At 43.5% G+C, this 19,893-nt stretch overlaps 1 protein-coding gene and 1 non-coding gene across 3 annotated transcripts; one reads left to right on the top strand and one right to left on the bottom strand.

The window, feature by feature from the left end:
* Nucleotides 1-970: 970 nt before the first annotated feature.
* Nucleotides 971-8,379, bottom strand: PRMT5 (protein arginine methyltransferase 5). Of its 2 annotated transcripts, none has more exons than XM_010954707.3 (17): nt 8,086-8,379; nt 7,291-7,409; nt 6,900-6,985; nt 6,598-6,732; nt 6,097-6,206; nt 5,901-5,950; nt 5,526-5,689; nt 4,757-4,918; nt 4,505-4,582; nt 4,350-4,408; nt 4,141-4,263; nt 3,879-4,054; nt 3,220-3,329; nt 2,885-2,978; nt 2,580-2,696; nt 2,306-2,370; nt 971-1,521 (listed from the first exon to the last, which is right to left on the bottom strand). In XM_010954707.3, exons 1-17 carry the CDS (start codon nt 8,193-8,195, stop codon nt 1,369-1,371), a joined length of 1,911 nt encoding a protein of 636 aa, XP_010953009.1. In that variant the 5' UTR covers nt 8,196-8,379; the 3' UTR covers nt 971-1,368. The 2 variants fall into 2 exon arrangements, with proteins under 2 accessions (XP_010953009.1, XP_045372453.1); XM_045516497.2 differs by lacking the exon at nt 8,086-8,379 and adding an exon at nt 7,843-7,995.
* Nucleotides 8,380-8,551: 172 nt separating this feature from the next.
* Nucleotides 8,552-8,624, top strand: TRNAR-ACG (transfer RNA arginine (anticodon ACG)). The gene has a single exon. It is a non-coding gene; the product is annotated as a tRNA-Arg (tRNA).
* Nucleotides 8,625-19,893: the final 11,269 nt, after the last annotated feature.

Raw genomic sequence — 19,893 nt, 5'->3', positions numbered from 1 at the left:
GAGGTACCATTGACGTCCTTGGCCAGTTTTACTCTGATTTGCCGAGTGGGTCACGTCGGACTTCTCCCGCACAGCTTTATGCAGAATAACTGCATTTGCTTCACATCGGGAAGGATGCTGGGTTCCACATCCCCATTCTGTGCAGGCTGCCTCTACACCTCCTGCTCTCAGCGCTTGGACCTGACAGGTCTTGTAACAGCTTTGTCTTCTTCCACATTCTGCCTGGTCTTACAGCTCACATACCTTCAGTTCAAATCGGTGCCCCACACCACTCCCACTGCAAGGGTAAACTTGGGAGTTTCTCAGTTGACTCCTTGTGTGCAGCAGTCCTCGGCCCTCTTATCAGAAAGAGAAGGAACTTATGCCCACCCTCACGTCCCAAGGACTTCCAGAACCCTAAGAGACTTCAGCTACTTAATACAGATGCCAGAAGTAGCTGGTTATAACATGGAGAGAGCCACTGGGTCAGAAAAACCGTGTTGAATCCTGATTTGAATACCAATTTTATATCATCGTACAATTTCAGATTCCTCTTCTGTAAAATGTAGAATTGGACTAGATTATCTCTTAAGGGCTTCAAATGCTAACCCTGTGATTTTATTCAAACAAAATAGAGGGCCTCTTGCTGGACATGCCTGAATGACTTCCAGTTCTCTCCCAAGAGGTAATAAAGGAGCTGGCAGTGCAGCAGCTCAGGAAGGTGAAAGGGAAGCTGGCTTCACTCACTATCCCATCCTTCTCCAAGGTGGCAAACTCTACTCCTTCTCCCCAGAGAAGAGTCTAATCACAGGTCCTAATGGACAAGACCTCTCCGTAGCTGGTCAGAAAGGCCTATACCCAGGAGTCCAAGAGTTACCACTAAGCTTCTTAAATAGGAAATAAATCCAGGCCCCTTCAAGTCTTGGATAAGAACACAAATCTGAACATGTGTAAGTAATGGGTGGAGAAGCAGAGGCAGGAGGCAGCAGGGTTGGAACAGGAAAGGCCATAACTTCACTTTATTTGTATTTCCTCCTTACACAAAGCCATCAAAACAGGAACAAAGATGGGAAGGGGAAAGGGATGAAAATATGTTCAATCCACATGTTCTCAGGGCCATCCCAGGGAGCACCTGAAGCTGAGTGCCTGCTGGAGTAGCCTCGGGTCTAACAAGAATTCCTCATGCCCTGGCGTGAAGTCTTCACAGATTGGTGGCTTGAGCCCTGCAATTCTCATCCTTTCCCATCTTGCCATAAGGTAGGAAAGCAGACTGAAACGCTCTTCTCTTGATGGGCAAGGCCAATCAGCACCCACAGCGTACTGCATCTTCTGTGCTACAGGAACAGAACCTGAAGCAGCTTCTAAAGCTCTGGACACTTGTAGACAAGGCTAGAGGCCGATGGTGTAAGAGCGGCCTGTGGGGTTGTGAATGGCAGAACAGACCGGTGCTGTCACAGCCCACTCATACCACACCTTCTTGGAGTTGCTGCATCGCCAGAAACGCACACAGATGGTTTGGCCTTCACGTACCGTAATGGGCTGCTGTAAGAAGAAAGACAGGGAGGTTCAGGGTGGAGCCAATGAACTTTTTGTGGCCATGTACTGAGCTAGGTGTAGAGATAAAATGATCGAACATGATATTCCAACCCTCATGATGTTTATTAGAAGTCTATCAGAATAAATGGAATTGAACAATCAGACACTGGCCAAATAATCAAAAGTGGGATGAACGCTGTGAACAGGGATAGGGTGCTATGAAAGCACCTGTGGAAGATAATGCTAACCTAGTCTAGAAGGTCAGGGAAAGGCATCTGACAATAGGAATATTTAATGAGACCTATTAGATAAGTTAGCTCGGTCAAGAAATGAGCAAGTAAGTTCACAAAACTGTGAAAGCCCGAGGCAGGAAAGAACATAGGGCATTAGAGGAACCAAGACAAGGTCCAGACAACTGAAGCAGTGTAATGAAGAGGACAGGGCTGAAAAGGCAGGCTAAAGCCAGATCACACAAAGTCTAGTAAGGATTTAAGACCTGTATCCCAAGGGCTATGGGAAGACGTTGAAGGATTTTAAAAGCAGGAGAGAGAGACGATCAGATTTGAGTTTTCACAAGATGACTCTTGCTGGAGGTAGAGAATGGATAGAAGAGTAGCCAGAGTAGATATGGGAAGCCAGGTAGAAGGCCACTACAGACATCCCTACAACAGAATCCAAGAGCAGCAGAACATGGGTCATAGCCAAGTATCATCCTGGGAGAAGGGAAGGGGCAGAACACCAATGGCAAAAGTTACTCTTTAACCCAAGGAGCCTTAAAGGTGACGCCTACCTTAATAGGGAAGAGGATGGGAAACCATGAGAACATCCCAGGAGAGTGAGTCTCTGGACGGATACCTAAGTGGACAAAATAATGAAAAATACTGAGGTCTCTATGACTCTGCTTTTTGCCTAGGTTGAGAATCTCTTCTGTGAACCCAGAAACAAGTAATCAGAGATCCCCATTCACAGATTCCTGGGCTCCCCGTGACTCTCAGTGAAACATGTACATTAGTTGCCCAGCTAGCATGCTCTCACACCCGCCATCCACTGCCCCAGACACTCACTCAGAGTGATGTCCTGATAAAGCACAGTCTCAAAGTAGCCTGCAAAGCCGTGCAGCACTGTGTTCACCTCCACGGGAAACTCCAAGGTGCAGTAGCGGTTGTTGTCAATCATAGGATCTGTCAGGGAAGAGCCGTGTGGGTGATGAGGTGCCAGAAGCCCTAGACAACTTGGTAAAACATGAGCAGGAACCAGGAAAGGAAGCCTAGACAGAGACCAGATAGCGCAGACCCCGGGCAGCAAGGGAAGAAACCAGGAGGGCGAGCTCTCACCCATCCAGCTGGAGGACAGCCATGCAGGAACCCACCTCTGTTGGGATGGCTGAAGGTAAAACAGGGCTGGGGCGCAGAGAGCTGGTGGAAGTTGTGCAGCCGTACCACATAAGGCATCTCAAACTGGGCCTGTCCCGAGAGGCAGAGAACAAGAGCTAGAGAGGACAGGTGAGAGCCACCTCCTTTCTCAGGGAATGTAGCTCAAGCTCCAGGGACACAAAAAAAGGTAAAAACCATAGTTTCACTTCAACCACTTTCCCACATCCCCAACCCCTCCTTCATCTTCTCCAGTGGAAGAAAAGTTATGCTAATATAGAAAAAGAAAAGGACTAAAGAAAGACAAGTCCTCCAGAGGAGAGTGGCTCTTTACCTCAGGGTCACGGTCCTTTTCCCGACAGGCTCGGACCTCATTGTACAGCTTAGAGGAGGAGATGGGAGCTAGAAAGGAGGTGTACTCGCCAGGGATGCTCACACCGTCATCTACAGAGCAGGAGGGTCCCATTAGCTCCCAAGAGATGGAAATGGTGCACCTGTACTAACCAAAGGCTCAGACCTCCCACAGCTGAACAGACCCAGGCAGCTCCATGTTGTTGCATCCCCAGGCCGACCTGCTCCCAGCTCTTGTCCTGAGGGAGTCACTTCTAGGTTCATTTACAGAGTGACATGAGAGTAAAACTGGAAGGAACCCAAGGTATTCTAATCTAGTGGTCCTTAACTTTCTTAACGCCAAGTCCTCTGAGATCCTGAGGAAAGCTAAGCCCGAGGTGCATGTCATGTCACCTCAAAGAGTCTGCAGACCTCAGATTAAGAGTCTCTGCCCTGGTCCACTCCCCTCATTTTATAGATGTGACCACCGAGGTTCAGAGACTACTTCATTTGCTAAGGACACAGACCCAAGTCTGCCCCACCTTCCCCTAAGCCTCGTAACCTCCTGCTGGCTGCTGCCCCACTCACCCCTCCCCCACCCAGCCCAGCCTTCCCAGCTGATAATCCAGTCCCCTTCCTCAGTACACCCCAGCCTGGAGGCACCTTTTAGGAAGTGCTGGGCTCCATCTAGGCACTCAGGTGACAGCTCATTGTCAGCGAAGGACCCCAGAAGCTCACTGACAATGATATCTGCTTTCTCTGGAGCCACCCACTCCCGCATGTCCGATGAGACTACTGTCACCTGGCTTCCCCATTCTTCAAACTGCCAGTTCTCTAGCCTAAAAGAGAGAAGATACAAGTGAGGACACCCGTAAGAAAAACTGGTACAGGGGACAAACGTCCCAGCAGAGAGGTTGCTACTCACGTCACCACAGCGTTTGGGTTCTTCTCCACGGCGTACAGCTTTATCCGCCGGTCGGCCTGCTTGGCTGCCCGCAGGGAAGCGTTCACCAGGGGCCCCCGGCCTGCCCCCAGCACCATCAGCACTCTAAGGAAGAGAGGGCAGAGCCAAGCTGAGTCGGCATGGAGAGAAGCAGGTATGCAGATATCTGGGGTCACCGGGAGAGCACTCACTGGATGTTGGTGTCCTTCTCTTCATCTGGCACTCGGTCTAACAGACATTTATAGATGGCCTGGCAGAAGGAGAGAAGATCTCATGGCTATAATGCCATCCTCACCCAGGTCATCCCAGGCCTTGTGCTTGACCCAATCTAGGACCCACATTGTACCTGCTGGTACTGAGAGTATTTGATGGGGTCCTTTTCAAACACTTCATATGTCTGAGATTCCAGGTTATCCATCAGTGGCTGATGAATGAGAGAAAAGAGGCGATGTAAGTTAGCCAGTTTTTGACAAGGAAAACATGCCAGAACACCAGAACCTTTCCAGTGCCTCCTGAGCTTTGGTAGGACTTTAGGGCACCTGCTCTCTAGAGACATTTCCTCCCCTGACCTCCCTCCCTCCTGGAGTGGGGGACCCACCTGGAGTGGGGACTGCAGATAGTCTTCATAGCCCTTGGCAAAGAGTTCGTAGGCATTGGGTGGAGGTCGGTTCTGGCTCAAGTATTCCAAATACTGGAGGTAGGAGCAGAACTCCTTCTCTGAATGGTGGTTGGTGCCTGTGATGATGAACTGCACCTCCAACTGTGAGAATAAGTCAGACCTTCAGACACAGTCCTCAAACCAAGAGGACAGTATTACAGTTTATGGCCAAAGAGCTCTAGCATAAAGTAAGGCCCAGATCAGTAGTTCTCCATTCCAACAAATACCTCTAGACACCAACAGAAGCAGCATGAGGCTTCAATGAACTTATAAAGCCCACCTATGCCACGTAAGCATCTTCCTGGCTCAAAGGGCCTCATGGATTCTTGCTGTAACTTCTTCTTCTTCTTTTTTTTTTTTAACTAATGACTGTTATTTATTTATTTTAATGGAGGTACTGGGGATTGAACCCAGGACCTTGAGCATGGCTCTGCCACTGAGCTATACTCAGCCCACCTTGCTGTAATTTCTTGAATGAAACTTTCTACAAAGTTCTCATGAGATCTGGAAATGTTTCTGGGGCTCCTGCTATCATTTGCCTTTTTGCCCTCGAGCCTCCCAACTTTGCTGAAACTGTTCTCCAGAAACTAGAGAGGAAAAGAGTCAGCCCCACAGAGGAGGGGAGAAAAAAAAAAAACAACTCATCACACATATGTGAAGAAGGCAAGAGGATTAGATGGAGCATCTTTAAAACCCTTCTGCTACATACCTTGAGGAGTCGGAAGATCAGCCTCTGGTGCATCTTAGAAAGAACAGGAAATCCCTTCTTATTGGTCAGGAAAATGCTGGTGGGGAGAATGGCTGCTTTGATGGGCTCCCCAAGCCAACGATCAATGACATGATTAGATGGGAGGTCAGCACCAATTTCAAGAGCTACACAAGGGAATAGAAAGACCTGTCAATCACTGATAGGCCAGAAGCCTTTCCCTGCTCTTTTGTGCAAGATCTCTTTACTCCTTAAGAGCAAGGCAGACTGAGGCACAGAGAAAGTAGCAAAACTGCCCAGCAGCCAAGTCTGAAACTCCTGATTCTTAGTCACAGGAGGTCAGGAGGCTAACCTAGCCCAGGACCTTTGTGGACTTACCCACCGCAATCCTCTTGCTATAATCACACAAGGTCCGGAAGTTGTGCCACCTGTCCAGAGTCAAATACAGAAAAAATACAGTCAAATACAAATGGCCCACCAATCACCATATCTTAAGGAGACCTTCCTACAGGTTCCACCCTGAACTTCCCCTCATCCTACCCTTTGCCCTGGTACAGCAGCAAAGGAGACATACCACATCCATGTCTTCTCCTCTCCACTGTACTCTGTGTGTGAAGTTGGTACATTCTCAATTATATCATCTCTCAGGTCCTCTGGTGCCACCAATGGTACCCGCATCCAGAACTGCACATAAACAGTAACCCTATTTAGAACTCTATTTTGAACTCCTTGGGTCCAGAAAGCTCCTTCAATTAAAAAGATCTTGATTCAGATTTCAAGTTAATTCCCTTCTATGCTCTTCCCAATTTGTGATTATATTTATGTGTACACGTATCTTGTGTATATCCTTATACAAGTATCTGCCTTGTCTTTTATTTCACTATAAGTTTCTGAAAATAACTGAATATTCTATATATTTTATAACCCTCTGCTTACCACTTTTAGTTGGGGGCAGGCAGTACTGACATTTCAATTCTGCCAAATGTGCACTTTACTGAATGGCTAGGAACAGGAAGGTGCTTAGCACAGCCCGACTACCATAATATGCGGCAAGAAAGGAGCCTCTCAGCCATACCATGGAGGAGTGGTGGCCAGTGTGGATGTGGTTGGTCAAAACTCTTGCCAAGTTTGTGTTATCTTCCTGATTTAGGGGCAACAGGAAAGCTGGAAGACCCAAATATGCCCCAAAATTCAGCTCCTGTAACATAGCCTGGAATGGTGAGCAAGAGGAAAAGGTTAAGAGCTAGTAACCCAAATAACTTTAATTGCATTATATTAGATTTACTAAGTTAGGGAGTGGGGAAAAAACTGTTTTATCCACCCAGCTTGTTTAGAAACCTGATTGTTAGAAAGATTCAGTGAAGGGCTCAGTCTTACCGCCTCCGAGTTCCTGCGGATCTTCTCCACTTTTGAGTCTGGACGAATCCATGGAGAAAGCTTTCCCACAATTAGTGTATTCCAGTCTGCACTCCCCCACCCAAGAAAGACAAAGACTAAATAAGTTTCAGAACTTTACTCATTCAATTTCTAGTTCTTAACAGGGAATAGAGAGTAGAGATGAGAGACAAAAACTTTTTCTAGCAGATACAGGATAGCCTGATGCAGAATAGGAAACTAAGGCTTTTAGCAGGTAACCAAGGCGAGAAGTCTATATCCAAGAGAAGAACCAATACATCGAAGTCAAGAAAGGAGGAGTAGAAAAGCACTGATAAAGCATGAGTTTCGTTACTGTCTCTAATAATTAAGGGGCATGTGGGATGGTCCCTACCCCTTCCTGACAGCAGTAGGTCTGATCGTGTCTGGGGGCCCGGCCGATTCTTAGCAGGTTCCTGAGTGAACTCCCTCTTGAAACGCGGGTGGAAGACAGGCATGCAGAGGAAATCAAACCTACAACCGCGACAGACCCAGAATCGTCATGTAAAGAGAGCAGCAGTGCCCAGAGATCCAAGTAAATGGACTAGGCTATCTCGATTCTGCACAACCCTTTCAGCTGCCACCAGTCACCCACTGGACTGCTGAATTCAGCCCACCCTGGGGCATATCACTTCCGCTGCACTGTGCCTCAATTTCTCCCCAGAACACAGCCATGGAAAAGATAAGCAAGGAGAAAAGAGGAAAATCCACGCCACGTGGATTTTCTACTCTGTTGTCACTGGTTTTCCAGGACTGTCACATCCAGATCTTCTCTAGTGCTACCCATGCTTCCCCCCTCAAGGTTTAACTCTTCTCTCCCAAGTGCCCTAACACTTCCTCTTATTCTCGGGCGATAACCTCGCTCTCCAGTGCCCTGGAGGTCTGCATGCCCCCTTTTTGAGTTTACCTGATAACTCCCCCGACTTTGGGGTTCAGTGACCACACGCCCTCCAAAAGTTTTTTTTTTCTTTCTCTCTCTCGCACGCTGCAGGACCCGAGACTTCTCCCCGCAAGGACTAATGGTTTCTCCTGGCCTCGTCTTACACACTCCGACCCCCCTCACCCCTGCCTCTAAGGGTATGACTGGTCTGCCCCTCTCCGTCCCCGAGTTCGGACCCCGCATTCCGCTCGTAGAGGTCCATGCCCTCACCCCTGCTTGGCCACAGCCCCCAGTGTGTCAGCTATTTCGGGGACGCAATTCAGGTCCCTCCCGCTGGACACGCGGCTTCCACCGGCACCGCCGACCGCCATCGCCGCCATCTTTTCCCTCGCGCTGTCCACGCCGAGATTCCCTGATACTAGCAGCCAATCACAAAGCAGAAAAAAAGCCCCCCAGAAGGCGGGACGAGTCTCCCTAACAACCAGAGCGTCTCCCACGGCTCCGGAGCGGCAGGAGGAGGGGTGGGGAGTGGCTCTTCCCGCCAATCCGCAGGCTGCACAGTGACGTACGCAGTGGCTTCGGAAGAGTCACCAATCTCAGCGTCTGGTTCTCGACGAACTCCAATTTCCCACAATGCTTTGTGTGCTCGCAGAATTCCGTTAAGAGACTACACGTCCCATGAGACCCTGCAGTATAAGCTTGAGGTATCATCATTGAAGCCAGCGTGACTGTCTCGGGGCCAGTGGCGCAATGGATAACGCGTCTGACTACGGATCAGAAGATTCCAGGTTCGACTCCTGGCTGGCTCGGTGGGACTGGCATTTACTTATTGCATATCATACATTATAAGCATAAGCAGTGTTTTTAAAAGTCTTCCTTTCCTTCCTTTTAAAATTTCCTCATTATCTCCTCTCGCCCTCGTTCTCAGGTCTTAATTTGATTGTGTTCTGCAGCTATTTTATGTCAGCTTTTTCCATTACCTAATTCAAAGGTGGTTCTTGTCACTATTTAGGTCCGTCTGAATCCTGAGAAAACTAGGTTAATGGCTGGTGCTCTTAAAATGGACTTTGTATGGGCCCTTCTCGTGAACCTATATCTCAAACACAAAAAGTAAATAAACACCTAAACACACACACACACACACACACACACACACACACACACACACACACACACACACACACACACACACTCTCCCTCTCCCTCTCCCTCTCTGTCTCTCCAGAGAAGACAGAGAAAATGAATTCATGTTGAGGAATTAAGAGTGGAGAGGAGTTATAAACTGCCTGGCAGAGGCCTGAGAGAATCTCTGCATTTTCCTTTGTGGATACTTGCTAAAGGAATGGAAAAGAAGGAAAGAAATGAGGCAAAGACATAGGGAGGAGAAAGGGAATACTGAAGGCAAGGAGCCCAGAGGTGTTGAGGGCCTGGCAAAGGGAATGGAAAGAGAACACAATACAAAAGTCCCTAAGCAGGAGTCGGTGACAGAATTTAGGGACCGACTGACAGGGAGCCTAAGAAAGGGAAGTCTGGGGTTGGTGCCCAGGGTTCTGGCCTTGTGAGACAAGAAATCAGAGAAGCGAGTTTAGAGAGAAACAGGGTTTGAATTTGGAAATGCTAAATTGGACGCCTAGGGGGCGCTGTGTAACCGAGAGTTGGATGAACGGTGATCCGCACCAGACAAGATTTGGAAATGGCCATAAGAGAAGTGGTGACTGAAGCCATGAGACTGAATGAGATCACTGTAGCCCATGGGGGACAGAGTTCTGAGAAGCACGGAACGGGTGTGGATAGGATAAACTATAAGGAGACCTGGGTTCAGTGTAAGTGCCCCCAAAGGATGAAAATCAGAAAGCCAAATAATTGAGAAAATGCTTATGAAGCCTAAAGGAGTTGGAGGTGCTTTGTCCCATCTTATTATTATTATTACTATACTCTATTTCTTAAAACAGTTTTAGATTTACAGAAAAACTGAGCAGACAGTACAGTACAGGGAGTTCTAACATGCCTCAGCTACAGCTTTCTCTATTATTAACATCTTAACATTAGTTTGGTACATTGTTACAATTCATGGACCAGTATGGATACATTATTAGCTAAAGTTCATAGTTTATTCAGATTTCCTGAGTTTTTAATTTAATGTCTTCTTTCTGTTCTACCATCCTATCCAGGATACCTTATTACATATAGTTGTCATGTCTGCTTAGGCTCCTCTTGGCTGTTTCAGTTTCTCAAATGTTCCTTGTTTTTGAAAACCTTGATAGCTTTGAGGAGTACTGGTCAAGGATTCTTCAGGACACCTCTCTAATGGAATTTATCTGGTGGTTTTCTCATGATTAGCCTAGGGTTATGGGTTTGGGAGAGGAAGATCACAGAAGTAAAGTGCTGTTTTCATCACATTATATCAAGAATACATACTATCCACATAATTGATGACTGTCGACATTGACCTTTATCACCTAGTAGAACTAGTGTTTATCAGGTTTCTCCACTGTAAAATTACATGCCTTCCCCCTTCCATTCCGTACTCTTTGGAAGGAAGTCCCTTTGTGCATTCCACACTTAAGGAGTGGGGAGTTATTCTTCCCCTCCTTTAGGGTGGAGTGTCTACAGTATTTATTTGAATTCTTCTCTGCAGGTCTTACAAGTAGGTAGTCGACAGGAAGTGGGTGAGCGCTGTGCCGATATTTTAAGAAGAAAAAGAGTTGTTGGGGAGGCCTGCTTGTTCTCTGTCCTCTCTGTGCCCAACCAAACACTACACTCACAGAAGACTTATTAGATGTTGTTTCATCTTCAGAAGCTAATTATCTGGGCTGTGGACCATCTGTGCTCCTGGCATCTTCCTCCTGATGTCAAGCTGGTGGCTGCTCTGTTGGTTGTTAACTAACCCATCCATGGGTGAAAGGGAGAGAGGAAAATCTATGAAACGGTGGTGTCAGTTTTGCCATGAGTTAAAATAATTTTCAAAACGATTTGCATGAAAAGAGCCTAGAATTTCTGACTGACTTTAAAGTAAGTTTAGATGGGCTGAGTTTCATTTGTCTGTAATGTCTGTGTTTTTTCATTCAGAATGGCCTCCGCTACGTGGCAGGCATGATGCTGATCAGTTCCCAGTAATTCTCTACCACATTGCTCCCTGCCTGTCCTACAGCACTTTCCTTTCCCTTACAGAACAGCAGGGACCATGGCTCTGTCTACATGAGCTACAGAGGAGCAGAAGGGAAGGACTGAAAAAGAAATAAAGAAATAGAGAAACTTTTAAAGGACTTGGTCCCAAGCATAAAGTCAGAGTTGGTGAAGTCTGTCTTATCCTCTGCTTCCCTCTGCTCTGCTCTCCATGCTGAACCCTTGTGCTCAGAAGCATGTCAAGCCCTGCTATACCATAGGCTATAGGCCTTTGCTGGGATGAAGACAGGGAGTGGTGGGTGAGAAAGAGTGTTACGTTCTCCAACAGGAGCCAGTGACCAACAAGCCAGAGCACTGGGAACTTTTCTGGAATGGAAGGAGCACCCACTCCCAGATAATCCTCCCTTCGCCCTCAGGCATGCCTCACCTTCAGGCCCAGTTCTTACCTGCTCCTGTTTTTATGTCCTTCTGTAACACTGCCAGCCAGTCCATTATAAACCCTCCTTTCACCTTCTCCTGAGCTCCCGTCCTGCTCAGCACGCCCCTCCCTCCCCAGGCCCACCTTCACTCACCTCTGTGCCTGCCCAGCCAGCCGCACTCTTCATCACCAAAATAATGGCCCGTTTGACCCTCCTACTGCTCCAAATTGCTTCTTCACAATCAAGGCTGTCCTCCAGCTACAAAAGTGGCAGAGTTACTGAGGCAAAATAATCTCTTCCAATTTGCATTCTCTTCTTTGTCATCTCTATTATACAGTATTTATCTGTCAGAATGAATAGAAAAGTAGAAAGTGTTCTGGAACATGGAAAAAGATGGAAAACTACCCAATTTGTTTATGAAGCCAGAATATACCTAATATCAAAACCTGTCAGAAACAGCACTCCCCCAGAAAAAGCAAATCTATGGACCAATCTCACTTATAAATATAAATGTAAAAATCTTTTAAAACATTTAAGATTAACACATAATACACTATTGACTAGCATAATAATAATACCAGAACCAATTAGGGTTTATCCCAGGAATTAACACAGGGTTAGGTATTGGGAAATTTATTTGTATAATAGGTCAAAAATAAAGCAAACAAGAAAACCATTTGATCATTTTTAATAGTCACCAAAGAGAACACAGTAAGTCAATTCCATTTTCTTAAACATCCTCAATAGTCTTAATATTCTTTACACATAAACACATCTATGTATATATGAAGTCAACAATTTATGTAAAGATAAGATAAAACAGGAATGTCTTGTCTCATTGCTGTGTTATTTAATACTATTCTGAAAAATCCAATACAATAAGACTGGAAATTTTTTAAAAGGAGTTATAACTTTTGGAAAGAGGGAAGTAAATTTATCATTGTTTGCAGATGACATGGTTGTATACAAAGAAAATCCATGAGAATCAGTTCTAAAATATTGAGAATTAATAATAGAACTCAGAGACATCACTTGACACAAGAAAAATATAAAGGGTATCTGTAGCCTTCTTACAAACTAAGAATAACCAGATAGAAGACATAATAAATAACATAGTAGTTAAGATCGTGGGCAGTGGAGCCAGATGTCAAGAGGTTAAATCCCTATTTATCCATTTACTAGCCATGTGAACCTAATGATTCTGGCCTCAGTTTCCTCATCCACAAATTGGGAATGTAAATAATAGTTCTTACCTCATAAAGCTGTTATGAGGATTAAATTAGTTAATATAGTAATGCATTTAGAACCTAACCTACACATAGTAAGCCTTCAATATATATTAGCTATTGTGGCTAGTATTTTCCCATATAGAAGTAACAATAACACCACCATAAAATACTTGGCTGTAACCTTACTGGAAAATGTGAGGAACCTATATTTAGAAAATCACAAAATTTTGCTTAAAGTTATAATGCAAGATTTTTAAAAACTGGAGAGATGAGGCACGTTCTTAGGGAAAAAATGAAGCTCATAAAGACGTCAATTCTTACCAAGTTAATTTCTCACTTTTCCAACATTCAACCACAATTCTAATGGAATCTTCTGTTACTTAATAAAGTGATTCTACCATCCATTTGTAGTAAAAAGCAGACAAGAAAAGCAAAGAAAAATTCCAAAAAAAAAAAAAAAAAAAAGAGGAGAAAGGAGAGGGAATTTGCTCTATATTTTTAGCCCATTACCTCAAACCCTTTGTGAAACAAATAATATATAAATAATTAAAGGCTTCAGTGTGCAGTTGGTACAAACCCAGGTAGAATAAAGAGACTAAACCAACAGCCCAGAAACAGACCAGTTGTATATGTTTACATGTATTATTGAATATATGAATTAAGTTTGTGATAATAATAACAGCTAACATTTCTTGAGCCCTTACTTTGGGTCAGGTTGTATGAAACATACTTTACATTCACAAGAACCCAGTGAGATAGGAAATGTTACTCATCTGTGAGTGAAGCAACTAAGTCTTAGAGAGGTTAAGTGACTTGCCCCATCTAAGAAGGGGTTTAGATGAAATACAAACCTAGGTCAACTGACTCCAGAGTGTTTGCTCTTAACCTTAAGACATATCATCTTGTAATTTTCCTTCTAGAAAGCTAACCTAGACTGTGTTCACAAACTAGGGCAAAGATTCATTAAGAGAAATGCTTAGTGTAGCATTTTTTTTATGATTACAAAAAATGTAAAACAAGTTGGATATCCTATAGGGGCATGGTCAGATAAATCATCCATGCAATAGAATCTTAAGCAGCCGTTAAAATCAGTGTTGTCAGAGAGAATTTAATAACATGGAGAAATGCTCATGATGTGCCATTAAGTGACACAGATTACAAATTGTACATACAGAATGACTTCAATATGTGCAGGGGAAATGTATTTTCCAAATTTTCTACAATAAGCATGTTTATATTATATAGAAAACATTTTTCTAATATGTATAAAACCTGTGACCTCTCTCTAGTCTTTCTGCTTGTTTCCATCCTTTCTTTTATATTTATTTTTCCTTTTTTGGGGTGGGTAATTAGTTTTTTTAAAAATTAATTTATTTTAATGGAGGTACTCCCAGGACCTCACGCATGCTAAGCATCCACTCTACCGCCGCGCTATACCCTCCCCCCACCTTTCTTTCTTCTGAAGACCTAGCCAAGGCCTCCCTCCTCCATAGGCTCCTGTAACTGCCCAATCTTCAGCTGTCACTCCCACTCATAACAATAATGTAGTAGTCCTCCTAGGCAGACTCATATTTTTTATTTTTTTATTTCTGCTTTTTTCCGGTTTCATTGAGAAATAATTGACATACATCATTGTATAAGTTTAAGGCGTATAGCGTGATGGTTTAATTTACATGTATTGTGAAATGATCACCACAATAGGTTCAGCTAACATCCATCTTCTCATATAGGTACAATAAAAAGAAAAGAAAAAAAAAAGTTTCTCCTTGGGATGAGAACTCTTAGGATTACTCTCTTGATAACTTTCTTATATATCACACAGCAGTGTTCACTGTAGTCATCATGTTGTACATTACACCCCTCGTACTTCTTTATCTTGTAACTGGAAGTTTGTACTTCTTGACCAGTGTCCTCCAATTCCCCCTGCCGCCACCCTCCACCTCTGGGAAACACAAGTCTGATCTCTTTTTCTATGAGTTTGTTTTTTAGATTTCACGTACAAGTGAGATCATACTTACAGTATTTGTCTTTCTCTGGGCAGACTAATACGTACTAAGCTCTACCACATGCCAGGTGCTTCAAATATATTTTCTCACCTAATGTTCAGGACATAAATTTGTGGGGTAGGAATTATTAATATACTCATTTTGTAGACGAGGAAACTGAGGTTAAATGCCTTGCACAAAGTTATGCTTCAATTAAATGGAAAAGCCAGAATAAGAATCCAGTTCTTCTGATTCTCAACCTATTACTTTTTCTTTTACAATAGCATTTCCCTAGTGTGGCCCAAGGACCTTGGGGGCCCCTGAGACCCTTTTAGGAGGTACATGAGGATCTCCTACATATCTGTATGAGGCCAGATTTTCTTTATTCAGCCAAAGCCAGATATCACCACAAAAAGCAGAAAAGAGAATCCAGCTCTATTCCACGAAGCCAGATACCAAGGAGACTTGCAAAACTATAAAACAATTTTACTTTTCTCATAAGTTTTTTTTTTTTGGAAAATAGAGTTATTTTTCATTAAAATGTATTATTTATGTTAACATGCAATGGGCTTATTTTTAAATGAATTAATAAATATTTTAAAAATTTCTCAGTTTTAAAAATTTTTTGATTGGGAAAATATTTAGTGGATTAAATATTGTGAACATCTGGAGTATTAGATACATCCTCTCAAAATGTAAGTATCAAATTAGGTGTCAAAGTTAAATTTAAATTACCTGGATTTCTTCTTTGCTTTTCTCTTAACAGTTAAGATCATTCTATATTGTATTCATTTTTTCAATTTTTTTTTAGTTTTAATTTTATTTAATTTATTTAGCGGGAGATGGGGAGAGGTAATTAGGTTTTTATTTATTTATTTAATTTTTGGAGGAAGTACTGGGAATTGAACCTAGGACCTCATACATGCTAAGCATGAGCTCTACCACTTGAGTTATACCCTCCCCTCTAGTTTTTTTGTCTTTAAAATAGTTTTTTAAATGATGTTCGAGTAAACTTCAAGCAAGTATCTTCAACTTTTTCTGAATAAAAAGTTTCCATTCTTGAGACATAGGCTGGTAATTCATATACTTGACATTACTCAGAGGCATTTCATCTGTAGTAGGAAGAGGGAAATTAAATTTCAAAGAATATCAGAAAATCATTTAACCCTTACCCATTTGGTGCCTCCTTCCTTGTGACTGATCCATAAAGCTCTTTTGGGTCTATGTTTGCCACTAGGGATTAAGTTCCGCTTTTATAAAATTGAGATCTAATCAAGATCATATTTAAAGATGAAAGCAGTTGTGAGTGACAAGCTCGGATACTACCTGACTCCGTCTTGGCAAAGGATTACATTCAAGAAACATTCATGCTTAATAAAACCAAATAAATCTTTTTTCTGATATCCTGCAAGAAAAGACCATTGATAGTCTCTCAGTTTTAATTTTTAACATGAGAAATATTCTATAGGTAAAACTGACATAAACTAAAGCTCTTTGGCATCCTTAAAAATTATAAAGGAGTCCTGAGACCATAAAGATTGAGAATAACTGCTTTACAACCAGTCTCCCTCCAAGAGCCTCTGATGTTGTAGATAGGATTGCCGCCCAACAAGGTGATGAAAATTCAAGGCTGTCATGACAGGCACCTTAAAGAAGTAGTAACAAAGTGCTGTTAAATGGGATTTAAATGACAGGGAGATCTTTTCTAGCTGGAATGATAATGAGGAAGCAGAAGTTGAGGTGGGCTTCCAAGATGATAGGATTTTAGGAGCAGAAGAGTTCTTACCAGGTGGGTAAAACCGTAACAAGCAGAGGAAAGCATGAAAGGGTGAGTAAGCCCGCTAGCGGGTGGCGTAGGGTGAGTAGGTGTGCGTGGTGGGGAAAGGTCAGAAAGTGGAGCTCACCATGAGGGCTTGAGTCCCCAGCTAAGCCCCGGGCGCTGTGTTTGGTATGCAGTGGGGAGACCTGACGTGTTTTGAACTGAGAAATGACAACATGAAGTGAAAATTACAAACTACCTGTGAAAAGCAAATCAGAATCATAAAAATTGGCCTGGTGGTGATGTATAAGATGAGATGAGGGGCAGTTAGGACAATCTGCAGGGACCCAAAATGAGGACCTGAGTAGGGTGCAGCAGTGACAGGGGAATGATGCTCATTGGCCACGCTGACTGGTCTCACAAGGTGGCAGGACATTGGAGAGGTCCTCTGGTTCAAGGACTGGCTCCAGCTTGGTGGGTCAAGAGCTTCCGTTTGTTAGAGAGCTCTTACGTCTCCAGCTCCCTGCAACACTCACTAGAGATCAGTATTTATGCTGCATTGCCAGTGGCCATGGGAGGATACTGCTTTCCAGTAGCAGAAATACTCATCTGATATATGGGGCATCCCCTTCCCAGAGTCAGTGAACATGATGTTGTTTGGCGAGCGTAAGCTCGGACCCAGGGCATCAGAGGGTCTCAGGACAGCAGGTTCTGAAGCCAGACTGCTTGGGTTCACCCCAAGGCTCTTCAACTTACAAGCGTGTAACATTGCACAAGGTACCTGCTCTCTCCACACCTTGCTTAGTTTCTCTATTTGTAACATGGAGATGCTATTAGTACTTACCTCAGAAGTGTGCTATGATAATTAAAGGACTTATTACATGCAAATACTTAGAAATCATGTCTGGTACTTAGTAAAGTTCCAAAGCTCTTATTTTATGGAGGGAGCTTGGAACCAGGCCTTGTTCCTGCCCCCAGTGTCAACTCTCTCTCCAGCAACCTAACTCATAGCCCCGGTTCAATGTCTCTTTCAAATAGATTTAGGATTGGATGAAAACCAGAACCTGTGAGTGGGTTTTATATGTGTCAACTTGGCTAGCCAACAGTAACCCAGTTATTTAATCAAACACTAATCTAGGTGTTCCAGTGAAGATGCTCTGCAGATGTGGTTAACATCAACAATCAGTTGACTCTAAGTAGAGTACCCTTGATAATGTGGGTGGGTCTCATCCAATCAGTTGAAGGCATTGAGAGCAAAAGCTAAGGTTTCCCAGAGAAGAAATTCTACTTCAAAACTGCAGCATCAGGTGGGAGAGGTATAGCTCAGTGGTAGAATGCATGCTCAGCATGCACAAGGTCTTGGGTTCAATCCCCAGTACTTCCATTAAAAACAAAAACAAAAACAAAAACAAAACTGCAGCATCACTTCTGCCTGAGTTTCCAGCCTGCAGCCTGCCCTCCTACTTTCAGACTTGCCAGCCCCACAGTCACGTGAGCCAATTCCTTAAAATAAATCTCATTTTATATATACAAATAAATAATAACTATGAATATAGTAAGTTCTATTTCTCTAGAGAGCCCTAGTCTTGCTTTTTGGATAACCCTTTACTAAACCATTTCTAAACACTGAGCTAATCATTTACTTTGGTTACACATTCTTTCCTCAGCCAGGCTTAGTACGTTTGGGTCTTTCTACATTTCAGTTGTATTTTTCTGAAATCAGGCGTTACTTAAGCCACTTTGGCTGGACCTTGGTCACTCGAATATAGACCATCTTTGAGGATAAATTCTTTCTACACATTGCTAACCTCATTCACTATGAGTTGACTCCTATATTTTCACTGTCTCAAGGTATAAGAAGATCTGTCAGTTCCTTTAACAAAACCTAGTCTCGGTCCTCCAAGTTGAGTAATGTGGAAACACCCTTTCAGGGGTGAGGGGCCCCGCAGGGAGGATAAGGCTGGCTTCTAGGGGGCGCCAGGTTCCCTTTATGCGGTGGCTGAGCAAAAATACAGGCAGAGTCATTCCCTGGAGACCCGGATATTCACCCTTTGTTAAGAAACTCGAGGGGACAGATCTTGCTTGTCTGAGAGCCTCTGAGCTTCCTTTTGGAGAGCGATCCTATTCCAAGTTCTGGAGGTGATTTAATTTGCCTCTCATTATGGAGAAACAATCAAGGGATTGTTAATTCTTAATTCTTGGTCAGATGTGATAAAAGGTAAGTGAAGAGAGAGATGAGTGCAAAAGAAAGAAGGGAGGCAGTAAAGGCAAATCTTTTCTGAAAAATGTGAGAGGGAGAGGGCAGCTGAGGTCCAAGATGCTAACGCTCAGCTGTCACTGCCACTCAGCACCTCTGCTCGTCCTTGGGTCCCCTTCCCACCTATTCCACAACAGAGAAGTTTCCTCGTGTGAACCTTCTGCCTTTAGTCAGTTTGAAGAATCAAAGGACCAAGACAGACCACCGCACTGCTCCCTTTAGGCACGCTGAACACTTTTGTGCCCCTTTCCCCGACCATGGAATTGCTTTGAAAGACTTTTTCTGCCAAACTGCATTCATCAGCTCAGCAATTAATTCTTTTTTCATGAAATAACTAGAATTAATACACTGATTTACTCTAATGCCAAAAAAAAAAAAGCAAGGTACTTGAGCAAGATACATATGCAATGGTGTTCAATGAAGCATTTTTGCAATAGGACAAATTGGAAACTATCTATCATGAAGGGAATGGTTCAGTTATGACACAGCCTTACTCTAACAATACCATGAGCTAATGTTTCTGCACACGTTTGCATAATTTTGGAAAAAGGTCTGGCACTATATGCACCAAATCACTGATTACTCTAGATGTGTGGTGTGCGTGTGTGGTTCAGTCTTTTACCTTTTTATTTTTCCAAGTTGCAAAATATTTGGGGGGAGGAGAAGGTAATTAGGTTTATTTATATTAAATGGAGGTACTGGGGATTGAACCCAGGAACCCAAGACCTCATGCACCCTAAGCACCTGCTCCACCACTGAGCTATACCCTCCCCCTTTACTACTGTATTCTTCTGTTCTGTTTGAAATCTTTTCAAAGCACATGTTTGTTTTTAAGACAGTAAAGATTTTTAAAAAATAGTTTATGCAGCACCATTGCAGGCAAATGTTCAATTTTCTGCAGGCTTTTGGAAACACAAGAAATAGCTAACTGACAGACCAGGGGTTGGGGGAGGGTCTCTGGCTTTATTTTTCTGCTGTGCAGAATCCTATTTTATATTTTTTACCACCTGCTTAGTTAATACATTTTATTATGAAAAAAAAAGGAATAGCTAATTGTCCATCCCTGTGCTGCTTAGGGAGCCAGGGCTGGGAACTATTGCCTCAGAAGCCATTTTGCTTTCTCAGGCAGATGGAATCTAAACACTTCTCAAAAGCCAGCTCTCCAGTCTTGGTTGAAGCCATGGGGTATGTTTCTCAAATTTCAGTCATTTAAGATGAAGGCTTTCCTTGGTACATGATTTACTTGTTCCTAACTCTGCCCCTTCACCTTTCTCTTTGTTGCATTTTCCAAAGTTCTATCTCA

Source organism: Camelus bactrianus, chromosome 6 (assembly GCF_048773025.1).
Source record: "Camelus bactrianus isolate YW-2024 breed Bactrian camel chromosome 6, ASM4877302v1, whole genome shotgun sequence".
Lineage (NCBI taxonomy): Eukaryota > Metazoa > Chordata > Mammalia > Artiodactyla > Camelidae > Camelus > Camelus bactrianus.
Note: the sequence above shows the minus strand (reverse complement) of the source record. Positions and strands in the feature narration are given on the sequence as shown.

Coding starts and splice junctions, on each gene's coding strand:
- PRMT5 (XM_010954707.3), bottom strand. CDS start 8,195: ATGGCGGCGATGGCGGTCGGCGGTGCCGGTGGAAGCCGCGTGTCCAGC. Junction 7,410..8,085: donor GGGGCTGTGGCCAAGCAGGG/GTGAGGGCATGG, acceptor TCGCGGTTGTAG/GTTTGATTTCCTCTGCATGC. Junction 6,207..6,597: donor CTGGCCACCACTCCTCCATG/GTATGGCTGAGA, acceptor GTTTATGTGCAG/TTCTGGATGCGGGTACCATT.